The 26,310-nt window shown below is 38.3% G+C and overlaps 2 protein-coding genes and 1 long non-coding RNA gene across 4 annotated transcripts; 2 read left to right on the forward strand and 1 right to left on the reverse strand.

The window, feature by feature from the left end:
- The first annotated feature begins 300 nt into the window (after positions 1-300).
- On the forward strand, positions 301-14,941 carry LOC119493983 (trichohyalin-like). Its single transcript, XM_037779534.1, is given in 22 exon segments — positions 301-477; positions 2,125-3,365; positions 3,367-3,489; positions 3,642-3,703; positions 3,884-3,922; positions 4,619-4,706; positions 4,787-4,906; positions 5,347-5,472; positions 5,855-5,971; positions 6,091-6,215; positions 6,303-6,955; positions 8,559-8,646; positions 8,748-8,905; positions 8,993-9,096; positions 10,487-10,565; positions 10,756-10,784; positions 10,869-10,994; positions 12,284-12,414; positions 12,499-13,576; positions 13,750-13,789; positions 14,220-14,341; positions 14,452-14,941. Coding segments are annotated over 21 exon segments (4,653 nt in total). The 5' UTR covers positions 301-477; positions 2,125-2,153; the 3' UTR covers positions 14,485-14,941.
- On the reverse strand, positions 10,602-25,937 carry LOC119494039 (exosome complex component RRP40-like). The gene is made up of 5 exons (XM_037779649.1): positions 25,631-25,937; positions 22,894-23,043; positions 22,430-22,581; positions 22,126-22,350; positions 10,602-11,023 (listed from the first exon to the last, which is right to left on the reverse strand). Exons 1-4 carry the CDS (start codon positions 25,853-25,855, stop codon positions 22,143-22,145), a joined length of 735 nt encoding a protein of 244 aa, XP_037635577.1. The 5' UTR covers positions 25,856-25,937; the 3' UTR covers positions 10,602-11,023; positions 22,126-22,142.
- Positions 23,071-25,759, forward strand: LOC119494069. Of its 2 annotated transcripts, XR_005208098.1 has the most exons (5): positions 23,071-23,265; positions 23,563-23,642; positions 23,879-24,038; positions 24,242-24,309; positions 25,603-25,759. It is a non-coding gene; the product is annotated as an uncharacterized LOC119494069 (long non-coding RNA). The 2 variants fall into 2 exon arrangements; XR_005208097.1 differs by lacking the exon at positions 25,603-25,759 and having other exon boundaries at positions 24,242-24,337.
- Positions 25,938-26,310: the final 373 nt, after the last annotated feature.

Below are 26,310 nucleotides of genomic sequence, written 5' to 3' on the forward strand. Positions count from 1 at the left end.
GTAATCTATTGTACTTAACCTATTTTTATTTCATTATTACTTCATTTAATTTAATGTAGTTTTATTTTATTTATTTTATTCTAGTCGCGGTGTCTCCTCCACACCACTAGGTGGCGGTAAAGCGATGTCTATTAGTTTACCAGCCGCCACAAACCAAAGAAGAAGAAACGAGCTGCACAAGGCCTATTGAAGGAGGTTAGATCATGCGTCATCACGCTTCATATCCTCGGGGTATTACACATGCGCAGTAAAATCTGGCCTCCCTCAGTTACACCGCGCATGTGCAACACCCCGACGGTGTCCTCACCTCCTTCACCAGGCCGTGCTGCAGTCAGTCAGTCAGCTCGTCTCAACCAGCTTCAGTTAGTTAGTTTCAGCTTTCTGCTCTTTACTTCACAAATCAACGTTTAACCTTCTGAACTTTCACTGCAGGTCTTCACGAAGCTTTGCCCGACGGAGTCCAGTGTTTCATTTACGGTAAGTCCGCTGCTGAAGACCCGCTACTGACGGTGGTTAGCTGTTAGCTGCTAATGCTAGCTGTTAGCCGATAGCCCGGCTAATAGCTAGCAAATAAAATACAATAAAATACAATTTATAAAAAATAAAATTAAGTAAAGTCAAATTAAATTAAATTAATAAAAATAAAAAAAGTAAAAAATAATTTAATTAAATTAAATAAAGCAATGTAAAATTATTTAATCATAATACAATAAATTAAGCACTATAAAATAAAGCTACATTAAAACAATGGAAGTAATAATTAAATAACAATAGATTAAATAACAATAGATTACAATAACAATAGATTACAATAAAATAAAACTAAATTAAATTAAATAAATCCAGTACAATTAAATAAAATCAAGTAAAGTAAAATTATTTAATTAAAATAAAATAAAGTAAGTACTATAAAATAGAATTAAGCAAAACAAAATAAGTTAAGTACAACAAAATAAAATTAAATTAAATAAATAGAATAAAATACAATGACTGAACCAGCTGTGTTTGATAACGTTAGTCTCCTTTAGAGGCTCCAGACTGCTGTTTGTCTACATGTAGAGATCAACAGCTTATTTACTGATAACTAACTTTACTACTTTAAGTGTTTATTTATGCAGAATCAGCTGGTTTTATGTGTTAAAGAAACATCTAGCTGGTGTGTGTTGTGTGTGTGGTAAACAGAGCTGGACGGATCCTTTACTGCAGTAAAACTACTAATAACACACCGAGGAAATACTCCACTACAAGTACAAGTACTGCAATCACAACCTGAAATACGTGACAGTTGCTCTTATAAACTGGGATAAATAAGTTTGGAAACTTGTGTTTGGTGGATTATTTCTCTGTTGTATCAATGCTAATGGTCATTGTATTTTACATGGTTGGAAAGCCTGTTTATTGACCTTCACAATGATGTCCTACTTGTAAGGATCATGTATTTGTGGGATGAGCAGCACAGCTGATTATTTGGGTAGCGCCAAAGAACAGTTTACCAAAATGCTCTGTCAATGGTAAACAGTGTATTCTCATTTGAATTGCGTGTTTTTATGCAAATAACCACAATAGATGACACTAACAAAGTAACAAAATAACATTTATAATTTTCACCAGTTGGAATGAAGCACAAATATTTTGTCCCTAATAAATAAATAATTATAATTTTGGCCATAAAATGAACGCGTTATTATTCATTGTGTTAATTTTCACAGTCTTAATATAATATTTCTACTATTAATATTTGAGAGATTTAACAAAAAATCGATGATATATTGGACAATATATATTGATATATCTCTAATAGTAATTTAATATCTTAAAATTTTAGACTGTTAGTCAGAAAAAATCCCCTTTAGGAAACCTGTATTTTTCTCCTCTTTTCTTCTGGTTGAACTGTAGACATGGATTTGGACACTTTGGTAAGTGGTTTAGTTAAAGTTCATGGATTTCTCTCAGTTAACTGGTATTATTTTTCTTTACGATATCCTCTCATCCTGTCTGAGCAGTGGCTGTGTTCATGTTTTCAGCGGAGGTGTTTCCTCTCCGGATGAACCGTCTTCAACATTTTAACGTTTCTGTGAGTCAGATTTTACATCTTCTGTCTTCCCTGACACCTTCTGTCTGCAGGAGACGCCGCGGGCGTTTCTCCTCCCATCATGTCTCACAACTACCCGTACAGACCACCGCCATCCGACTCCGATCTCAGACCTGATCCCGGACCGTACGGCTCTTCTTCCAACCGCCGTCACACCTCATCGGACCACGACTTTTACAGGCCGCCTCAGGAGTCCTTCTCCTCGTCGCACCCTCCCTCCTCCTCCTCCTCTTCGTCCTCGTCCTCCTTCTCCAGAGCAGCTCAGTTGTCGCACGATGGCGCTCTCAACATCCTGAGCAGCTGCGGTCTGGAGCCCGGCGACCTGGCCCTGCTGGCCGAGCTGCCCGAACACGTCCTCACCATCGAGTCGCTGCCTCAGGTCCTCAAACAGATCAAAGGGAAGAGGGGGACCGTCAAACCTTTCTCTCCCAGTGCTCCTTCTCCTTCCTCCTCCTCCTCTTCCTCTTATCCCCCCAGCTCCTCCCGCCGACCCGCCGCCAACCCCGATCATCCCCGCAGCAAGCCGCTCCAGGTTCCACCCGGTCCTCTTTCCTCTGAGCTGGACCGCTGGGGGAATCCCAGGACCTGCAGTGCGGTCAGAACAGGCCCGCCATCATCCTCATCATCATCATCCAGCTACGTGGTGGACTACAACTACAGACCAGGACCCTCTCAGTATGGTAAGACAGGCAGAGACGCCAGTCCAGTTTCCTCTCAGGACTACGACCACAGACCAGGACCCTCTGATTATGGTACTGCTGGTCCAGTTTCCTCTCAGGACTACGACCACAGACCAGGACCCTCTGATTATGGTACTACTGGTCCAGCTTCCTCTCAAGACTACAACTACAGACCAGGACCCCCTGATTATAGCAAAGCTGGTCCAGTTTCCTCTCATGACTACAACCACAGACCAGGAAGACCGTCTGATTATGGCAAGACCAGCAGAGACGCCAGTCCAATGTCCTCTCAGGACTACAACCATAAACCAGCACCTTCTAATTATGGCAAGACGGGCAGAGATGCCGGTCCAGTGTCCTCTCAGGACTACAACTATGGACCAGGACCCTCTAAGTATGGTAAGGCAGGTAGAGACGCCGGTCCAGTGTCCTCTCAGGACCGACCCTCTTTCACCTCGGCAGGAAGAGACAGAAGAACCCGTCCTTCCCGTTTCTCTCAGCCGGACCCAGTTGATCACAGGTCAGCTCCTCCTCCTCCTGAAGAACGCCGTGTGTCTGAGACCTCTTCCATCAGGAGGGCCACCGCCGCCGTCGGCACCGTCGCCGTCGCCACCCTTGATGCCCTCCAAGAAAGAAGCTCTGGACTTCGACGGGACGTCTCCGCCGGCGTTCCCGTACTCATGCTCGCTGTGTGATATCACTGTGATGTCAGAGAAGGTAAGTACACCTGTCCTCCTCCTCGAACTTCTCTCTACAGAGTCTGATGGGGGGGTGGGAGGGGTTGGTGTGCAGCTGCTGCAGCTGTCAGATAGAAACAGTCGAGTGCAACGCATTTATTTACGCATCTTCTTCTTCTTCTTGTGTTTCAGGTGTGGATCAAACATATAAACGGGCCTCACCATGCCGACGGACAGCTCAGCCTGCTGCAGAAGTAAGTTTCTCTCTGCTGGAGGACTGTCGTGGTGCTGCTGGGTAGTATTGATGCACCAATCCAACCTTTTCTCTCCCCTTTAGGAATCAGATTTAAAGGGTTTGTGACGTGTGAGTGTTGGATTATGTAGCAGTGATCTGTTGTTGTTGTTTTCATAATTAGGTTATGTCTCTTCTGCAGGTTTCCTAACTGGGACTGTCGCATGGAGACAATCAGCAGGTCAGTGTCATACACCACTAGAACCACCAGAACACACATATACATTCCTCGGCCACTTTATTAGGTACACCTTGCTAGTACCGGATGGTCTTCTGCTGCTGTAGCCCATCTGCTTCAAGGTTGGACGTGTTGTGCGTTCAGAGATGGTATTCTGCATACCCTGGTTGTAACGAGTGGTTATTTGAGTTACTGTTGCCTTTCTATCATCTCCAACCACTCTGCCCATTCTCCTCTGACCTTTGACATCAACAAGGCATTTCCGTCCACACAACTGCCGCTCACTGGATATGTTCTCTTGTTCGGACCATTCTCTGTAAACCCTAGAGATGGTTGTGCGTGAAAATCCCAGTAGATCAGCAGTTTTTGAAATACTCAGACCAGCCCGTCTGGCACCAACAACCATGCCACGTTCAAAGTCACTTAAATCCCCTTTCTTCCCCATTCTGATGCTCGGTTTGAACTTCAGCAAGTCGTCTTCACCACGTCTAGATGACGTAATGCATTGAGTTGCTGCCATGTGATTGGCTGATTAGCTATTTGTGTTAACAAGCAATTGAACAGATGTGCCTAATAAAGTGGCCGGTGAGTGTATATATATCTATATCTATATCTATATATAGATATAGATATAGATATAGATATATATAGTTCAGGTTCAGATCAACATCTTAAATAACACCCGTCCTGTCCTTTAAGGCCCGACAACCAACCAGAGAAGAGGACGGATGAAGGAAAACCTGCCCAGCAGCCCCTCACACAGCCCAATAAAAAACCTCAGAAGAAGGTAAAGAAGTCGTTAACGGTTAGTTTATCTGCTCCTCTGTGAACTCTGAAATAACATCTGTTGCGTGTGTTTCCTGTCAGAGCGACAAAGGTAAAGTGGTGTGTGTGAAGTTTCCGGCTCAGTCTGTGGACGAGGCGTACCTGAAAAAACTGATCGAACCTTTTGGAAAGATCGTCAAGATCCTCATGTTTCCGTCTTTAGTGAGTTTTATATACACGTATTATACACCACTGTTAACAGATGTTATATTCATGGTCTTCTTCTTCCCTTCAATCAGATAAAAACAACTCACACCAAATGTTTTATTAGTTACATGTGATATAGTTTTGTGCCCAAAAGAAGAACGAAATGATTCAATCCTCCATTTAGTGGATGTCCCCACAGTGTTGCATGATGGGAGAATCCTGTTGAACTTGGACTTTGAATTAGTTTTCCAGTCCAGATAAATGTCAGTGACCCTCGAACATTATTGAACCACAACAAGTTTTTCTTTGAGCCCTCTGCGTCTACTCAGTGGTTAGAAGAGTCATGCACGTTGTTCATAAAACCTGGAAGAATCAGCTCTTCAGACCGCTCAGTGAAGCAGAACTCCCGTGTAGAATACATGTAGTTAAAAATCACTCTGTTGTGAACCCTGCAGGCGTTTGTGGAGCTGGGCTCCGTCGACCAGGCCAAGGACTTGGTGAAGTTCCACGCAAACTATCCTCCAACTGTGAATGGAGAGACGATGGAGTTCAGGATGTCCAACACCTTCAACTTCCTCCAGGTAGATATTCATCCAACCACTGAAGCAACACGACGGGAGCAGCGCCCGTCGGTGTGCTGCTTTAATATCTTTGTATGTAGCTTTACACATACAAGGAATGTGAGTTTTAAGATGCTTTCAATGTTACTCACAGTTCCAACAACAGTCAGGACTATAGAAACATGCATCCAGCTAAAAACAAGAACAACAAAGCTGAACAAAGAGATTTGATTTTTTATATATTTGACTTCTGGACATCTCTGACTACATACATGCTGAAAATCAAACATTTGTACGACTCTACAGGAGATTATTATTATTACTATTATTATTATTATTATTATTATTATTATTATATTATTATTATTATTATTATTATTAAGTCCTCTGTTTGTCCTCACAGAGCTCTCGGGTGGTCAGTTTCTCTCCCGCTCCAGCAGGAGAGGACAGCCAATCAGATCTCATCAGCATCATCAAACGCTTCGGCTCGCCGCTCTACACCCTGTTCCTGCCGTCTAAGGTGAGATACACCAAACTGGTGGTTCTGTGGTCTGGGCTGGACTGGACCGGACCGAACTGGACTGGACTGCTTGGTGGAAACGAGCCTTAACTGTAACATCAGTCTTGTTTGTGTTTTAGGTGTTTGTGGAGATGAAGGATACTCCGGATGCTCAGAAGCTGGTGGATTATTATTCCTCCAGAACTCTGAGGATCAACAACGACTCCATCAAAGTCTCCTTCTCTGGAGAATACAAGAGCCTCATGTGAGTATGATGGACCTCATGGCTGATTGATCAGCCGATTCTGACCCATGGATTATTGATCGGTAGTGATGTTCCTTCCTCCTGCAGGCGGGTGGCTTCAGCTAAGAGGTACGAAGAGGAAACGGGTTCCACCAAGAGGGAGAGGGGTTCTAGCCCCGAGAACGAAGACCAGACGGCCGAGACCAAGAGGAAGAGGAGCAGCAAAGACCGGGAGGAAGAAATAAAGGAGGAGGAGACAACCAGAACCAGATCCAGAGAAAAATCTAGAGAAAAGTCCAGCAGAGAAGGGAGGTCCAGGTCTAGGTCCAGGTCTAAGTCCAGATCCAGAGATAAATCCAGCAGAGACAGGACGACCAGAACCAGATCTAGATCCAGGGAAAAATCTGCTCAAGAGAAAAGCACCAGAACTAAGTCCAGGTCCAGAGAGAAATCTATAGAAAGGTCCAGCAAAGAGGGGAGGTCCGGGTCCAGAGAGAAATCTATAGAAAAGTCCAGCAAAGAGGGGAAGTCCGGGTCCAGAGAGAAATCCAGCAGAGAGAAGACGACCAGAACCAGGTCTAAATCCAGAGAAAAGTCCACTAAAGAGAAAAGATCCCGATCCAGAGAGAACTCCAGAGAAAAGTCCAGCAGAGAGACGAAGTCCAGGTCTAAATCCAGGTCCAGGTCTAAATCCAGCAGCAGGTCCTCCGAGCAGAACCGGTCCAGAGAAACGTTGATGGTACCAGTGAAAACGGAGACAAGTAAGAAAATGAACAGCAGACTTTTAATTAATTAATTTTTAAAAATGATTTATTCATTTTCTTATTTATTTACTTTCCTATTAAACTTTCCCTGATATTTATCCATTTATTTATTTATTTTTTATTAATATTTAAATTAATTTAGGTAATTTTGCATTTGATTATTTTTTTTAAATTAATTTATTCATTTTTTCCGGAAAAAAAGATCTGAAAAATGTCGTAAAAAAAAGTCTGAAAAAAAAGATTTGAAAAATGTCGTAAAAAAAAGTCTGAAAAAAAAGATCTGAAAAATGTTGTAAAAAAAAAAGTCTGAAAAATAATATCTGAAAAAAAAGATCTGAAAAATGTCGGACAAAAAAAAGGACTGAAAAAAAAGATCTGAAAAATGTCGGACAAAAAAAGATCTGAAAAATGTCGGACAAAAAAGAAGTCTGAAAAAAAAGATCCGAAAAATGTTGTAAAAAAAAAAAGTCTGAAAAATAAGATCTGAAAAATGTCGGACAAAAAAAGATCTGAAAAATGTCGGACAAAAAAGAAGTCTGAAAAAAAAGATCCGAAAAATGTTGTAAAAATAAAAGTCTGAAAAATAAGATCTGAAAAATGTCGGACAAAAAAAAAGTCTGAAAAATAAGATCCGAAAAAAAAGATCTGAAAAATGTCGGACAAAAAAGGTCTGGAAAAAAAGATCTGAAAAATGTCGGACAAAAAAAGTCTGAAAATAAAATTGATTTAATTAATTCATTTAATTCTGTATTATTTCCCCTTTGCATTCTCCAAACTTCTTTATTTCTGTATTTTCTTTATTTTACTTTTGGCAGCTCTTGTCCTCCATAAACGACTTAATTTGACAAATATTAGTGCAGAAGTGAACAGCTGTGTTCTTCTCTAAAATATCTTAGAAAGGAATAACGTCAGACTCTCTGTGTGTCGCTGGTAGAAATGTAGAAATACAGTATAGATATTCAGTTTAGAGCTGCAATGATTAGTCAACTAATCGATTAGTCTATCGACAGAAAAATAATCGGCAACTATTTTGATGATTGATTAATTATTAAACAAATCTTTTATGCAAAAATGGCATAAAATCTATTTAAAGACATCACCTCGGACTCTGAGAAACTGAAATGGATATTTTTCACTATTTTCTGACATTTTATAGACCAAAAGATTAATCTAGAATATAATCGGCAGCTTAATCGATAATGAAAACAATCGCTAGTTGCAGCTTTAATTCACTTATTTTAATGAACCAGGTGACAAAGAAAAGCAACAAATCCTCAGAAGTGAGGAGTTGGAACCAGCAGATGTTTTGGGCTTTTTGTGCTTGAAAAATGACTAAAACGATTATTTAATTAATAATTGCAAATTAATCAACTAATTATCCTTTCTAATCCCTCCACACTCGTAAACTGACCTAAAGTATTAGTAGTGGTAGTAGTAATAATAATAATAATAATAATATATGAAAGCAATGCTCAATGCCACAACACAGGGATCATTAAAACGGAAAGATAAAGTAGTTGTAAAGTCTTTTCACTGTAACTGATGACAGATTCATATAAATCATAAAACCTACATGCTGATTGTCTCCTTCTCTCTCCAGACTCTGAGTCCAGGACGGATCCTGATCTTGATCCAGCTCCTGTCAAACCTGAAGCTGAAGTCAAAGTAGAGTCTGAGGAGGAAGCAGAGTGAGTTCCTCCTGTTTGTTCTATCAATCCTACAACATCTGGATTAACCTCCCGCTGCTGCTGCTGTTTCTCCTGAGTTTAAAAACGTGATCCACCTGCAGGTCGTCTGCAGAGGAGAGCGACATCGAGGGGATGGAGGTGATCGGAGAGGACGGAGAGAGTCTGGAGGACGAAGATATGAAAACTTTGGATGATGCTGATGTAGACGAAGATGGAGAAGACAGGATGGAGAAAGAGAGAACAGACTCACCTGAAGAAGGTAGAAATAAATAAATACAAATAATGAGCTGTTTCTGGAAAAGAAGAACCAGAGACGGATTTTAAACTGTTGTGATGTCTGTTCCAGATAAAGAGGAGGAGGAGAAAGAACCGGAGAGACCTATCAAGAGGGAGGAAGAGGAGCAGGAGAGACCTATCAAGAGGGAGGAGGAAGCAGAGGAGGAGGAGGAGGTGAAGACACAACACAACTTCTTTTAATATTTATAAGTATTTAGAAATACATGTTGCAGGCTATGGACCGTCAAGCAGAGAACAATATAATAATATTAGTGATAATGATAATGATAACAATAATAATAATAATAATAATAATTAGGGATGCACCGATACCAGTATCGGGTCCGATACTGTGCTCATGTACTCGTACTACCAAAACGGCTCCGATACAACGGCAACGATACCACTTTACGGTGGTGTGCCCGACCCCGCTGGGCCAGGATCCCACCTCAGCCGGAGCGTGCCGGCCCTCACTTTTATTGCGCCACGCGGTTTTGCTTGCACCCTCTGACTCGTGCGTGCGTTAGTCTCCTTGGTCCGTGTTTCAAGACGGGTCGGCCGGGTTGCCGACATCGGCGCAGACCCCTGGCGCCTTTTACGTGGGCCGAGCCCCAATCTGGCGGCACGACGCGGTTGAGGCGTACTGAAAAAAGTCAGCCCCGGTCCGCAGTCGCACCGGTAGCAGAGCCCTTTGTCCACGGTGCGGCGAGGTCCGGGCGGGGAGCGCTGTAAAGCTGCGGCCGTGAGCCACCTTCGTCCTGAGCCTTTCCAAGCCGACCTAGAGCCGGTCGCGGCGCACTGCCTCGTATGCAGGACTGGCTGTTAACGAGGGTCTTTTGGCACAGAGAAGTACTCGTATCGGTACTCGGTATCAGTGAGTAACCAAATGTAAATATTTGTCTCTGTGCATCCCTAATAATAATAATAATAATAATAATAATAATAATAATAGTCGGTTTCAGCAGTGACAGAGCATAAATTCATCTGTGTGGTATCTGCAGACTGCTGCTAGCTAGCAATCAATAGAATAGATAATAATTTAGTTAATGTAGTTTTACTTTTGTACATCTCTTTGTAGGCGGACGTTTTACTGGCGTCTGGTAGTCACTTTCAGTCCAAAATGGCGGAAGCGTAGCTCTGCTGCTGGAACCAACTGGTGACTTTCGTTTCTTAGCAACATAAGTTCTTTGCCGTAGTTGTCCGACACACTTGTGAAACTGCTGGAACGTGAGCCGCAGAGCGTTAAACCGTGGTACTGCCAGCCGCCGTCTGACTTCCGTTGCTCCTAAAGTGGTGTTATTATGGTAAGGATCACCTCTGAGTGAGGCGAACCAGGCGTTACCAATGTTTTGCACTCGGCGGCTCACGTTACCTCAGTCTTGGAAAGGGAGGAGTTAGCGGAGGGGTAATCAGCTGGTTGCAATCTGCAACCACACCGCTAGAAGTCTGTTGAAACAGGGTAAATGTATAATATATAAATGTTTAGATGTTTAAAACTATGAATCACTGATATCAGATAATGAATATCAGATCCTGGTCTCTCTTGTGTGTGTGTTGTCTCCAGGAGGAACCAGATTTCCCGTTTGACCTGGAGAACTGCATCACTCTGGATGAAGTAGAGGAAGACCCATCTGATGACCAAGGTAAACCCACATTGACCACACTGCTCTGGAACGTCATTAAATATCATATTTAACCCTTTTCATAATGTTTTATTAAGTCAAACTTTATTTGTAAAGCACATTTTAAAAACACAAATGAATACAAAACAAATAAGAACAGAAGGAAACGATAAACAGGAAAACTGATTGTGGTGGTTTTTGTCTGCTGCAGATGCTGAAGAAGTCCAAGATGAACCCGAAGTAAGGAAGACGTATTAATGTTAATAAAACAGTCTGTTCAGTTGGTCCGACGTGTTGTTGAGGTTTGTTGTTGTGTGTTTGCAGTCTTCTCCGTCCAGAGTGGTTTTCCTCAGTAACCTCCCGATGTGTCACCTCAGCAACGCCGACTTCCTCAAGCTGGTGAAAGATTACGGGACGGCGGTGACCTTCTACCGGGTCAGAGGACGCATGGTGAGAAACTGCTCCTCTTCTGCTGTTACCTGTAACACACAGATACAGCGTAGGGAGGAATTAGTTTGTTTTGATGCTAGGGATGTTCATAATTAACCGTTAACCGACATTAAGCATTTTAACCGATTAACGCTATCGGTTAAAACGGTTAAAAGAAATATTAATAATTAACTCAAAAGCTGAGCGGCTCAGAGGAGCGGCTGGTCTCTTTAAGGAGAAAAACTGGTTCACCTTAACAGCCCACCTTAAGAGGCGGAGCCGGAGTTGCAGGATACAGGAAGTCGGCTCGGGTCTCTCCGGCTCGCTTGAGCGGAGCGGAGGAGTTGTAGTTTAGTAGCATTTATTCACCGACAAATAAAGTGTCCACACACTGCTACACCTACGTTCACAGCTAGAACGCCACCAACAACCTCACACTCACCGCCTCCACACACACGGTCTGTTGGACACTCGTTAAAGTTACGTCGCGCTGACGAGCAAGAAGCCTCCGGCAATGCTAGAGCTGTTAACGTAGCACAAATACACACACTGTTTATCGGGCAATTGCTATCGTTATTCCGGGCAGACACACAGCGGACAACCTGCTAAACTAAACTAAATGTGCGGTGGAGACTTTTACTGGGAAGGTTGCTGCATGTCCGCGACACTACACGCAGCATCGTAGCTGCTAAGTTAACGCTCCCGTACGGTGAACTGGGGACTCAGTTGTCTGTTGTGCTCATACACTGCATGCGAGGCACAAATCTTGTCGGTAAACGGTTAATAATCGGTTAACGAGGGTCGGTTATCGGTTAAGATTATTTTTCTAAATGAGCATCCCTAGTTGAAACCAATCTTTATTGACAACTGTCAACAGCCGGAACGGTCTGCAGCAACCAACGTTTTTTTTCTATTTTACACGTCCAGCGTTACCACTCAGGTCGTTACCACTCAGGTCGTTACCACTCAGGTCGTGATCACTCAGGTCGTGGCTGATGATCAGACCGTACGGTGTGAGCTTTGGCTTTACATCTACTCGTACAGTAGGAGTAGGAAGTACACAACAACAAGTCTAAAACGACTTTAATTTTACGCCGTCAGAAGTTATCTAGCGCGTCCGCTGACACGAGAATGGCTTTACAAACAGATGTAGATGTTGAGTTATAAAATGCTTCAACATTTCTTGCCTCTCCTCCTCCTCCTCACTAGGGGCGTAAGAAAATATTGAATATCGCAATATTATGTTTAGGATACTATAGTCTAGTGTCTAGTATTAGAAAAAGTTAACAAATCGTTTTCGTCTGTTTCAGGGTTTCATCGAGATGTCGACTTCTTCTGAGGCTCTGAGAGCCGTTAAAGAGCTGAACAGTAAATCCATCATCATGCACGGCTCCAGACTTTACGCCAACATCTCCAACAGATACAAGACACTCGACAGCGGGTCAGAGTCCCCAACCGGTCACCTCTTCTTCTGTTCACCCGTCACATTTCTGTGGTCATTTACCCCGAATCTCTGTCTTCACAGGTGGTCAGTTCAGTCGGCCGAGGAGGAGGAGGAGAAGAAGGAGAGCAGGAGGAGCGAGAGACAAAACAGGGACGAGTCCAAGGGGAGCAAGGAGTCCTCGAAGAAGACTCAAAAGAAAGACTCGTCTAAAAAGACTCCAGAAAAGGAATCAGTTGCCAAAAACAGGTCAGAAAAGAGCTGCAGAACAACACCAGAGAAAGAGTCTTTGTCCAAAACGAGTCCAGAAAACAAGACGTTAAAAAGAAAAGGGACTCATGAGAATGACTCGGTGCCTGAAAAGAAAGAAAAGGAGAACGAGTCGACGAGTGACGAGACTCAAAGAAAACAGGAGCTGGAGGACGAAGAAAAGTTGGTGATGCACGAGAAGGAGGGATCAGCTGAGAAGACACCAGAGACGAACAAATGTAAAGACAAAAAAACTTCAGAGACAGACAAGCGTGAAGACAAAAATACTCAGGAGACTGATGAGTGTGAAGACAAAAATAGTCAAGAGATGGACGAGTGTCAAAACAAAAAGACGCCAGAGACGGACAAGTGTGAAGAAAAGAAGACGCCAGAGACGGACGAGCGTGAAGACAAAAATACTCAAGAGACTGACGAGTGTGAAGAGAAAAATACTCAAGAGATGGACGAGTGTCAAAACAAAAAGACGCAAAAGATGGACGAGTGTGAAGAAAAAAAGACGCCAGAGACGGACGAGCGAGAAGACAAAAAGACGGCAGAGCGTGAGGACAAAAAGACACCAAAGACGAACGAGTGTAAAAAACAAAATACGCCAGAGATGGACGAGTGTAGAGACAAAAAGACACGAGAGACGGACGAGCGTGAAGACAAAAAGACGCCAGAGACGAACGAGCGTGAAGACAAAAAGACGCAAGAGCCGGACGAGCGTGAAGACAAAAAGACGCCAGAGACGAACGAGTGTAAAGACAACAAGACTCGGGAGACGGACGAGTGTGAAGACAAAAAGACGCCAGAGACGGACGAGCTTACAGACAAAAAGTCATCTGAACCAGGACTGAAGAGTCCGGATCAACCTGACTCTACTGGAGATCCACCAAAACCACAAAGTGAACAGGTACAGCTGAAGACCCGTGTGTAAATGGAACCGTAGTGCAGCAGCAGTAGAAGCCTGGATGCTCTGACATGTATATATGTGTATGTGTGTGTATATATGTGTATATACATATAGTATAAATCTTCAGTGTGCAGGTCCGATGGAAGCTCTAATGATCTGTAATGTGTTTGTAGAAAGCTGCTGCGGAGCTGCAGAAACCCTCCAAACCTGTTGGTAAGTAAATACAACTTTTATGGTGTTTACACCGAATGTCTACGTAAAAGATTTTCTTTACCATTTTTTATCGACATTTTATTATATGACTTTTTTTTACGACTTTTTTCGACATGCTATACTATCGCTTTTTTACGACTTTTTTAGATATACTATACTATCACTTTTTTTCACAAGTTTTTCCGACATACTATATATACTATGACTTTTTTTTCATGACTTTTTCCGACATGCTATATATACTATGACTTTTTTTACGACTTGCTATACCATCACTTTTTTTCACGAGTTTTTCCGACATACTATACTATGACTATTTTTACTTTAATTTTGAGTATTACCAACATACCGTATGCTAGCTGATTTGATTCAGAAGAAGATAAAGTGGATGCTTGTTCTGAAGAGTGTTGCGTTGTTTCTCTTCTCACAGGAGCCGAGTTTGTTCGTCCAGTCGTTGGTTATTTCTGTAACTTGTGTCAGGTGATCTACGCTGACGAAGACGAAGCTAAACTTCAGCACTGCAGCAGCCTAGCGCACTACAGGAAGTACCAGGTGATTTTAATGTCTTTAATATTAGTTTAATCAACGATTTTAAGTCTTGATCTCTCATGTCAGCTGGTTTTATGCTGCTGGTTGTAACAGAAACCTTTTTGGTTTTTCAGGAGAAAACGGGAAAAGATCCGTGGACGAGCTGAACGTCTGAAAAACACAACCTCATAGAAAAACAGTGACTGAACACACAAACATCTCGATTCATGTATTAATCACTTAGTTGAAACTTGATGGTGAACTTCTAAATCAGTTCAAACTTTTCATAATTTAGGCCAAAGAACTTTGAATTTCAGATTTAGAGATTCAGCATTTTGCTCGAGAACACCATGTTTTATAACCTGTTGTGGAAACATCTGGAACGAGTTATTTCTGTTAAAATCAGCTAAAGGAAAATAAACACTAAAGATGCTACTTTGTAATTTAAGGTTTTTTGTTAATGTTTTTGAGCCTTAAATATTTTTTATTTTATTTTTAAGGACTGTAAAATGACTAATAAAAAAGTTTGAGTTATTTGTAGTTATTGTCCTTTTCCAATTGAATTTGTTGCCAATCAAATGTATAATATGTACATTTTCCTCATTAAAATGTATAACGACCAGACTATGTAATATATTTTCTTGAGTTCTGTATTTATGTTTCCAGCAATTTTCAAACCCAAAGAAATCTGTAATTGTAATGAAGATCACGGTGCGTTTCATTTAGTATCACTTTTTTTCATAAAATACTTCGACATAATACTATACGATTTTTCATTTTTATGACCCCCTCGAAAATGACATGCTACATCTCAAGGTGCTAGCCTATCCTTTCAATAAATTCAACTTTTTTTCATGAAATTTTTCGACATGACTTTTTCATGAAATTTTTCGATGACTTTTTCATGAAATTTTTCGACATGACTTTTTTCATGAAATTTTTCGACATACTATACTGAGTTTTTTTTCATGAAATTTTTCGACATGACTTTTTTCATGAAATTTTTCAAAATACTATGACTTTTTTCATGAAATTTTTCGACGTACTATACTATGAGTTTTTTTTCATGAAATTTTTCGATATGACTTTTTTCATGAAATTTTTCGACATGACTTTTTTCATGAAATTTTTCAAAATACTGACTTTTATTCATGAAATTTTTCGACATGACTTTTTTCGACGTACTATACTATTAGTTTTTTTTCATGAAATTTTTCGACATACTGTATTATGACTTTTTCATGAAATTTTTTGACATGACTTTTTTCATGAAATTTTTCGATATATACTATACTGACTTTTTTTCATGAAATTTTTCGACATGACTTTTTTCATGAAATTTTTCGACATACTATACTGAGTTTTTTTTCATTAAATTTTTCGACATGACTTTTTTCATGAAATTTTTCAAAATACTATGACTTTTTTCGACGTACTATACTATGAGTTTTTTTTCATGAAATTTTTCGACATGACTTTTTTCATGAAATTTTTCGACATGACTTTTCATGAAATTTTTCGACATGACTTTTTTCATGAAATTTTTCAAAATACTGACTTTTATTCATGAAATTTTTCGACATGACTTTTTTCGACGTACTATACTATTAGTTTTTTTTCATGAAATTTTTCGACATACTGTATTATGACTTTTTCATGAAATTTTTTGACATGACTTTTTTCATGAAATTTTTCGATATATACTATACTGACTTTTTTTCATGAAATTTTTCGACATGACTTTTTTCATGAAATTTTTCGACATGACATTTTTCATGAAATTTTTCGACATGACTTTTTATCATGACATTTTTCGATATACTATACTATGAGTTTTTTTCATACAATTTTTCGACATGACTTTTTTTTCATGAAATTTTTCGACAAACTATATGACTTTTTCATGAAATTTTTCGACATGACTTTTTTTTCATGAAATTTTTCGAGATGACTTTTTTTCATAAAATTTTTCGACAAACTATATGACTTTTTTTCATGAAATTTTTCGAGATGACTTTTTATCATGAAATTTTTCGATATACTATACTGAGTTTTTTTCATGAAATTTTTCGACATGACTTTTTTCAAGAAATTTTTCGACATGACTTTTTATGAAATTTTTCGACATGACTTTTTTCATGAAATTTTTCAAAATACTGACTTTTATTCATGAAATTTTTCGACATGACTTTTTTCGACGTACTATAATATTAGTTTTTTTTCATGAAATTTTTCGACATGACTTTTTTCATGAAATTTTTCGATATATACTATACTGACTTTTTTTCATGAAATTTTTCGACATGACTTTTTTCATGAAATTTTTCGACATGACTTTTTTCGACGTACTATAATATTAGTTTTTTTTCATGAAATTTTTCGACATGACTTTTTTCATGAAATTTTTCGATATATACTATACTGACTTTTTTTCATGAAATTTTTCGACATGACTTTTTTCATGAAATTTTTCAAAATACTATGACTTTTTTCGACGTACTATACTATGAGTTTTTTTTCATGAAATTTTTCGACATGACTTTTTTCATGAAATTTTTTGACAAACTATATGACTTTTTTTCATGAAATTTTTCGACATGACTTTTTTCATGAAATTTTTCAACATTACTTTTTTTCCATGAAATTTTTCGATATGACTTTTTTTCCATGAAATTTTTCGACATGACTTTTTATCATGACATTTTTCGATATACTGAGTTTTTTTCATAAAATTTTTCGACAAACTATACTGACTTTTTTTCATGAAATTTTTCGACAAACTATACTGACTTTTTTTCATGAAATTTTTCGACATGACTTTTTTTTCATGAAATTTTTCGACAAACTATATGACTTTTTCGACATGATTTTTTTTCATGAAATTTTTCGACATGACCATGAAATTTTTCGACATGACTTTTTTTTCATGACATTTTTCGACAAACTATACTGACTTTTTTTCATGACATTTTTCGACATGACTTTTTTATCATGAAATTTTTCGATATACTATGACTTTTTTATCATGAAATTTTTCGATATACTATGACTTTTTTTCATGAAATTTTTCGACATGACCTTTTTTATCATGAAATTTTTCGATATACTATACTATGAGTTTTTTTCATGAAATTTTTCGACATGACTTTTTTTCATGAAATTTTTCGACAAACTATACTATGACTTTTTTTCATGAAATTTTTCGACATGACTTTTTTATCATGAAATTTTTCGATATACTATGACTTTTTTTCATGAAATTTTTCGACATGACCTTTTTTATCATGAAATTTTTCGACAAACTATGACTTTTTCATGAAATTTTTCGACATGACTTTTTTCATGAAATTTTTCGACAAACTACTATGACTTTTTCATGAAATTTTTCGACATGACTTTTTTCATGAAATTTTTCGACATACTATACTGAGTTTTTTTTCAAGAAATTTTTCGACATGACTTTTTTTCTATGAAATTTTTCGACATGACTTTTTATCATGACATTTTTCAACATGACTTTTTATCATGAAATTTTTCGACATGACTTTTTATCATGAAATTTTTCGACATGACTTTTTTTTCATGAAATTTTTCTACAAACTATATGACTTTTTCATGAAATTTTTCGACATGACTTTTTTTTCATGAAATTTTTCGATATACTATACTATGACTTTTTTTCATGAAATTTTTCGACATGACTTTTTCATGAAATTTTTCGAGACGACTTTTTATCATGAAATTTTTCGATATACTATACTGAGTTTTTTTCATAAAATTTTTCGACAAACTATACTATGACTTTTTTTCATGAAATTTTTCAACATGACTTTTTTCATGAAATTTTTCGACATTACTTTTTTTTCATGAAATTTTTCGACATGACTTTTTTCATGAAATTTTTCGACAAACTATACTATGACTTTTTTCATGAAATTTTTCGACATGACTTTTTTCATGAAATTTTTCAACATTACTTTTTTTCCATGAAATTTTTCGATATGACTTTTTTTCCATGAAATTTTTCGACATGACTTTTTATCATGACATTTTTCGATATACTGAGTTTTTTTCATAAAATTTTTCGACAAACTATACTGACTTTTTTTCATGAAATTTTTCGACAAACTATACTGACTTTTTTTCATGAAATTTTTCGACATGACTTTTTTTTCATGAAATTTTTCGACAAACTATATGACTTTTTCGACATGATTTTTTTTCATGAAATTTTTCGACATGACCATGAAATTTTTCGACATGACTTTTTTTTCATGACATTTTTCGACAAACTATACTGACTTTTTTTCATGACATTTTTCGACATGACTTTTTTATCATGAAATTTTTCGATATACTATGACTTTTTTATCATGAAATTTTTCGATATACTGACTTTTTTTCATGAAATTTTTCGACATGACCTTTTTTATCATGAAATTTTTCGATATACTATACTATGAGTTTTTTTCATGAAATTTTTCGACATGACTTTTTTTCATGAAATTTTTCGACAAACTATACTATGACTTTTTTTCATGAAATTTTTCGACATGACTTTTTTATCATGAAATTTTTCGATATACTATGACTTTTTTTCATGAAATTTTTCGACATGACCTTTTTTATCATGAAATTTTTCGATATACTATACTATGAGTTTTTTTCATGAAATTTTTCGACATGACTTTTTTTTCATGAAATTTTTCGACAAACTATATGACTTTTTCATGAAATTTTTCGACATGACTTTTTTTTCATGAAATTTTTCGAGATGACTTTTTTTCATAAAATTTTTCGACAAACTATACTATGACTTTTTCATGAAATTTTTCGGCATGACTTTTTTTTCATGAAATTTTTCGACAAACTATATGACTTTTTTTCATGAAATTTTTCGAGATGACTTTTTATCATGAAATTTTTCGATATACTATACTGAGTTTTTTTCATGAAATTTTTCGACATGACTTTTTTCAAGAAATTTTTCGACATTACTTTTTTTTCATGAAATTTTTCGACATACTGTACTATGACTTTTTCATGAAATTTTTCGACATGACTTTTTTCATGACATTTTTCGACAAACTATACTGACTTTTTTTCATGAAATTTTTCAACATGACTTTTTTTTCATGAAATTTTTCGACAAACTATATGACTTTTTCGACATGATTTTTTTTCATGAAATTTTTCGATATACTATACTATGACTTTTTTTCATGAAATTTTTCGACGTGACTTTTTTTCGACATACTGTACTATGACTTTTTCATGAAATTTTTCGACATGACCATGAAATTTTTCGATATACTATACTATGAGTTTTTTTCATGAAATTTTTCGACATGACTTTTTTTTCATGAAATTTTTCGACAAACTATATGACTTTTTTTCATGAAATTTTTCGACACAACTTTTTTTTCATGAAATTTTTCGATATACTATACTATGACTTTTTTTTCATGACATTTTTCGACAAACTATATGACTTTTTCATGACATTTTTCGACATGACTTTTTTTCATAAAATTTTTCGACAAACTATACTATGACTTTTTCATGAAATTTTTCGGCATGACTTTTTTTTCATGAAATTTTTCAACAAACTATATGACTTTTTTTCATGAAATTTTTCGAGATGACTTTTTATCATGAAATTTTTCGATATACTATACTGAGTTTTTTTCATGAAATTTTTCGACATGACTTTTTTCATGAAATTTTTCGACATTACTTTTTTTTCATGAAATTTTTCGACATGACTTTTTTCATGACATTTTTCGACATACTATACTTTTTTTCATGAAATTTTTCGACATGACTTTTTTCATGACATTTTTCGACATACTATACTTTTTTTCATGAAATTTTTCAACATTACTTTTTTTCCATGAAATTTTTCGATATGACTTTTTTTCCATGAAATTTTTCGACATGACTTTTTATCATGACATTTTTCGATATACTGAGTTTTTTTCATAAAATTTTCGACAAACTATACTGACTTTTTTTCATGAAATTTTTCGACAAACTATACTGACTTTTTTTCATGAAATTTTTCGACATGACTTTTTTTTCATGAAATTTTTCGACAAACTATATGACTTTTTCGACATGATTTTTTTTCATGAAATTTTTCGACATGACTTTTTTTCGACATACTGTACTATGACTTTTTCATGAAATTTTTCGACATGACCATGAAATTTTTCGATATACTATACTATGAGTTTTTTTCATGAAATTTTTCGACATGACTTTTTTTTCATGAAATTTTTCGATATACTATACTATGACTTTTTTTTCATGACATTTTTCGACAAACTATACTGACTTTTTTTCATGACATTTTTCGACATGACTTTTTTATCATGAAATTTTTCGATATACTGACTTTTTTTCATGAAATTTTTCGACATGACCTTTTTTATCATGAAATTTTTCGATATACTATACTATGAGTTTTTTTCATAAAATTTTTCGACAAACTATACTATGACTTTTTTTCATGAAATTTTTCGACGACTTTTTTTTCATGAAATTTTTCGACAAACTATGACTTTTTCATGAAATTTTTCGACATGACTTTTTTCATGAAATTTTTCGACAAACTACTATGACTTTTTCATGAAATTTTTCGACATGACTTTTTTCATGAAATTTTTCGACATACTATACTGAGTTTTTTTTCAAGAAATTTTTCGACATGACTTTTTTTCTATGAAATTTTTCGACATGACTTTTTATCATGACATTTTTCAACATGACTTTTTATCATGAAATTTTTCGACATGACTTTTTATCATGAAATTTTTCGACATGACTTTTTTTTCATGAAATTTTTCTACAAACTATATGACTTTTTCATGAAATTTTTCGACATGACTTTTTTTTCATGAAATTTTTCGATATACTATACTATGACTTTTTTTCATGAAATTTTTCGACATGACTTTTTCATGAAATTTTTCGAGACGACTTTTTATCATGAAATTTTTCGATATACTATACTGAGTTTTTTTCATAAAATTTTTCGACAAACTATACTATGACTTTTTTTCATGAAATTTTTCGACATGACTTTTTTCATGAAATTTTTCGACATTACTTTTTTTTCATGAAATTTTTCGACATGACTTTTTTCATGAAATTTTTCGACAAACTATACTATGACTTTTTTCATGAAATTTTTCGACATGACTTTTTTCATGACATTTTTTGACATACTATACTTTTTTTCATGAAATTTTTCAACATTACTTTTTTTCCATGAAATTTTTCGACATGACTTTTTATCATGAAATTTTTCAACATACTATACTATGACTTTTTCATAAAAATCTTTCGACATACTAAACTATAAAATACAGAAATATATTGTTACCAACAAGTTTTAATACAAATATAAAAGACTAGTTATCAATATGTTTTCATCATTAACACTCTGAAAATATAATTTGATCTGTTTACATAAAGTTTTAGTCCTGAAAGATGTTGTGTTTTTTCTGTTTATTTAACGAACAAGATAAGAAAATCCTCCTTTTGTGGTTCACGGTATAGAGATTCATCATTAATGAAGCTAGAAGGGGCGCTCTGGTAGAGCAGACTGGGGTTTGGTCCTAATATAAATCTGATTCAAATGATCTCATTGTTTAAATCAATTAAAATGTCTTTACAACCAGCGGACTGCTCCTTTAAACTCTGATAGCAGATCAGTTTTTAGAAGATCACTGTTCCTCTGATCCAACACACTGAGCAAAACCTGCACTAGAAGCTGTCCTCTGTGGGACCAGGTGTAGGTGTACCTGTGGTCCGATGTGGTCTACAGCGCCCCCTGTGCCACCCTCCTGAACAGCTGCTGTCTCTGCTGGGCCGTCATGGTGTCGCAGCTCTGCAGCAGGTTGGAGATGACGAGCGTCCGCTGAACGCTGGAGGACTTCACCCACAGACGGCCGTTCATCCCGACCACCAGCTCACAGGGAAACAGCTGCTGCAGGTCAGACAGGACGTCGCTGTGGGGGGACAGCAGTCTGTGGAGGGGGGGGTAGACCAGGTGATCATCGAGTCTCAGGACAGGATATATACACAGAGATACCTGAGGACGTTTACCTTCTGATGAGTCCCAGAGAGACGGTGAAGAGCAGACCTCCTCCTCCAAACACTCCCATCCCATTGGCTCGTCCTGAACTGTCCATACACACCAGCTCCGGCTCCATGTCCTTATTGGCTATGATGAACTGAGAGAACACCAGGTCACCCACCTGTACAGGTAACACACAGAGAGGGAGGGGTTAAACACCAGGTCACCCACCTGTACAGGTAACACACAGAGAGGGAGGGGTTAAACACCAGGTCACCACCTGTGCAGGTAACACACAGAGAGGGAGGGGTTAAACACCAGGTCACCCACCTGTACAGGTAACACACAGAGAGGGAGGGGTTAAACACCAGGTCACCTGTACAGGTAACACACAGAGAGGAAGTCTCACCTGGACTTCCTGTCCTCAGAATCTCACCTGCACCTCTCTGTGTCCTCAGTGTCTCACCTGGACTTCCTGTCCTCAGTGTCTCACCTGGACGTTGGGGCGGTTCCTCTTGGTGGCTCCCTCAAAAGCCAGGTAGGACAGAGACGCCTGCTCACTTCCTCCAAAGTCCACCTTGAAGACGTCTCCCGATTTGACCGTCACGATGCCGATGACGGTCTCTCCTTTAGCGGGGACATACTGAGGACACAGAGGGACAGACTCAAACTCCCAGCATGCACTGCTCCATCACCCGTCCACTTCAGTGTTTATATCTCCTCACTTTGTTACATTTGGCTTTACATACATAGTGTCTCTAGTGGACATAGTGTCCTCTAGTGGACATGGTGTCTCTAGTGGACATAGTGTCTCTAGTGGACATGGTGTCCTCTAGTGTCTCTAGTAGTGGACATAGTGTCTCTAGTGGACATAGTGTCCTCTAGTGTCTCTAGTAGTGGACATAGTGTCTCTAGTGGACATAGTGTCCTCTAGTGGACATGGTGTCTCTAGTGGACATGGTGTCTCTAGTGGACATAGTGTCTCTAGTGGACATGGTGTCCTCTAGTGGACATAGTGTCTCTAGTGTCCTCTAGTGTCTCTAGTGGACATGGTGTCTCACCCTCCTCTGCTGGGAGTCCATCCAGAACACGTTGGGCTGTTTGTGTCTCTAGTAGTGGACATAGTGTCTCTAGTGTCCTCTAGAGGACATAGTGTCTCTAGGTGTCCTCTAGAGGACAGTGTGTCTCACCCTCCTCTGCTGGGAGTCCATCCAGAACACGTTGGGCTGTTTGTGTCTCTAGGTGTCCTCTAGAGGACAGTGTGTCTCTAGGTGTCCTCTAGAGGACATAGTGTCTCTAGGTGTCCTCTAGAGGACATAGTGTCTCTAGGTGTCCTCTAGAGGACAGTGTGTCTCTAGGTGTCCTCTAGAGGACATGTTGTGTCTCTAGGTGTCCTCTAGAGGACAGTGTGTCTCACCCTCCTCTGCTGGGAGTCCATCCAGAACACGTTGGGCTGTTTGTGTCTCTAGTGTCTCTAGTAGAGGACATAGTGTCTCTATGTGTCCTCTAGAGGACATGTTGTGTCTCTAGTGTCCTCTAGAGGACAGTGTGTCTCTAGGTGTCCTCTAGAGGACAGTGTGTCTCACCCTCCTCTGCTGGGAGTCCATCCAGAACACGTTGGGCTGTTTGTGTCTCTAGGTGTCCTCTAGAGGACATAGTGTCTCTAGTGTCCTCTAGAGGACAGTGTGTCTCTAGGTGTCCTCTAGAGGACATGTTGTGTCTCTAGGTGTCCTCTAGAGGACATAGTGTCTCTAGTGTCCTCTAGAGGACAGTGTGTCTCTAGGTGTCCTCTAGAGGACATGTTGTGTCTCTAGGTGTCCTCTAGAGGACAGTGTCTCTAGTAGAGGACATAGTGTCTCTAGGTGTCCTCTAGAGGACAGTGTCTCTAGTAGAGGACATAGTGTCTCTAGTGTCCTCTAGAGGACATGTTGTGTCTCTAGGTGTCCTCTAGAGGACATGTTGTGTCTCTAGGTGTCCTCTAGAGGACATGTTGTGTCTCTAGGTGTCCTCTAGAGGACATGTTGTGTCTCTAGGTGTCCTCTAGTGCAGCGGTCCCCAACCCCCGGGCCGCGGACCGGTACCGGTCCGTGGGTCATTTGGTACCGGGCCGCACAGAAAGAATAAATAACTTACATTATTTCCGTTTTATTTATTATCTGAATCTGAATGATGTTTTATTTTGAAAAATGACCGGATTCTCTCCGTTACATCGTAGTGATACGTTAACGCTAAAATTTAACCCACAAGCTAGCAAAATGAGTAAAAAACAGACGTCTTTGGAGAGTTTCTTTGGGAAGGGGAAAAGCACCACAACAGCACTGAAAACCCTGTTGCCATTTCCGACATCCTGTCTGTGTGAAGCGGGGTTTTCTGCAGTGACAGCAACCAAAACTAAATTACGGAGTAGACTGGACATAAGCAACACACTTCGGGTGTCACTGTCTCCTATTACCCCTAGATGGGACCGTCTCGTTGCAGAGAAACAAGCTCAGGGCTCACATTGATTTAGCGTTATGGTGAGTTAATTTTTTCATGCACTTTATATTCGTTTTTGTGGTGTATCTGTATCTTATTTTTGTAGGCATGTTTAAACGTTACCATAGCGACCAGAGAGCGTTAGGGGGCAGAGAGGATGATACTCATGTTATGTTGTTGGCGCGATGTTAAGAGGACGCTGCTAATAAAGTTGCATATGAGTACACAGTGCATTCACGTTTATTATTATATTTACAATATACCACTGTTTTTATGCCGGTCGTATCATTTTATTTTGTTGTATTTATCCGCCACACCTTGAAGGCCTGTCCGTGAAAATATTGTCTGACGTTAAACCGGTCCTTGGCGCTAAAAAGGTTGGGGACCGCTGCTCTAGAGGACATGTTGTGTCTCTAGGTGTCCTCTAGAGGACATAGTGTCTCTAGGTGTCCTCTAGAGGACATAGTGTCTCTAGGTGTCCTCTAGAGGACATGTTGTGTCTCTAGTGTCCTCTAGAGGACATGTTGTGTCTCTAGTGTCCTCTAGAGGACATAGTGTCTCTAGTGTCCTCTAGAGGACATAGTGTCTCTAGTGTCCTCTAGAGGACAGTGTCTCTAGTAGAGGACATAGTGTCTCTAGTGTCCTCTAGAGGACAGTGTGTCTCACCCTCCTCTGCTGGGAGTCCATCCAGAACACGTTGGGCTGTTTGTGTCTCTAGTGTCTCTAGGTGTCCTCTAGAGGACAGTGTGTCTCACCCTCCTCTGCTGGGAGTCCATCCAGAACACGTTGGGCTGTTTGTGTCGGAGGACGCCGCTTTTAGAGACCAGCAGCCGGTCTCCGCTCCGCCTCAGACCCGGACCACACAGCACCTTCTCCGGCTGAACGGGCTCCGTGAGAGAGATGGTGTCGTCGGTCTGAAAGGAGAACTCATCTCCCGGTAACAGAACCGAACCGACTCGATCCTTCAACCCGGAAAACATCGCGTCTCTTCAGCAGCTCCACAACATGCTGCTGTTGCTGTTCCACGGACTCATGTCAATGTGACACACACACCGGAAACAGCGCCCTCTGCGGGCCGGAAGGGAACAAACATCTCATCATTCCTCCTGTTTGTTTCTCCTTCAAACACATTATAGTTTAATTATTATAAATAAATAACATAACAAAATAATGTTTTATTATATAGATAAATATAGATATTTAATACATACAAAGATATATATTTAACATATATAAATATAAATTTAATATATATAAATATAGATATTTAATATATATAAAGATATATATATATAACATATATAAATATATATTTAATATATATCAATATAGATATTTAACATATATAAATAGATATTTAATATATCTAAATAAAGATATTTAATATTTATAAATATAGATATTTAATTCAGATTGTAGCTAAATGTTTCCAAAT

This window comes from Sebastes umbrosus, chromosome 9 (assembly GCF_015220745.1).
Source record: "Sebastes umbrosus isolate fSebUmb1 chromosome 9, fSebUmb1.pri, whole genome shotgun sequence".
NCBI classification, from domain to species: domain Eukaryota; kingdom Metazoa; phylum Chordata; class Actinopteri; order Perciformes; family Sebastidae; genus Sebastes; species Sebastes umbrosus.

Excerpts from the sequence above, each read along its gene's own strand:
- LOC119494039 (XM_037779649.1), bottom strand. The coding sequence starts at position 25,855 with ATGTTTTCCGGGTTGAAGGATCGAGTCGGTTCGGTTCTGTTACCGGGA. Across the intron at positions 23,044-25,630 it reads TGGACTCCCAGCAGAGGAGG|TATGTCCCCGCTAAAGGAGA; the intron begins GTGAGACACACT and ends CTGTGTCCTCAG. Across the intron at positions 22,351-22,429 it reads TCTCTGGGACTCATCAGAAG|ACTGCTGTCCCCCCACAGCG; the intron begins GTAAACGTCCTC and ends CCCCCTCCACAG.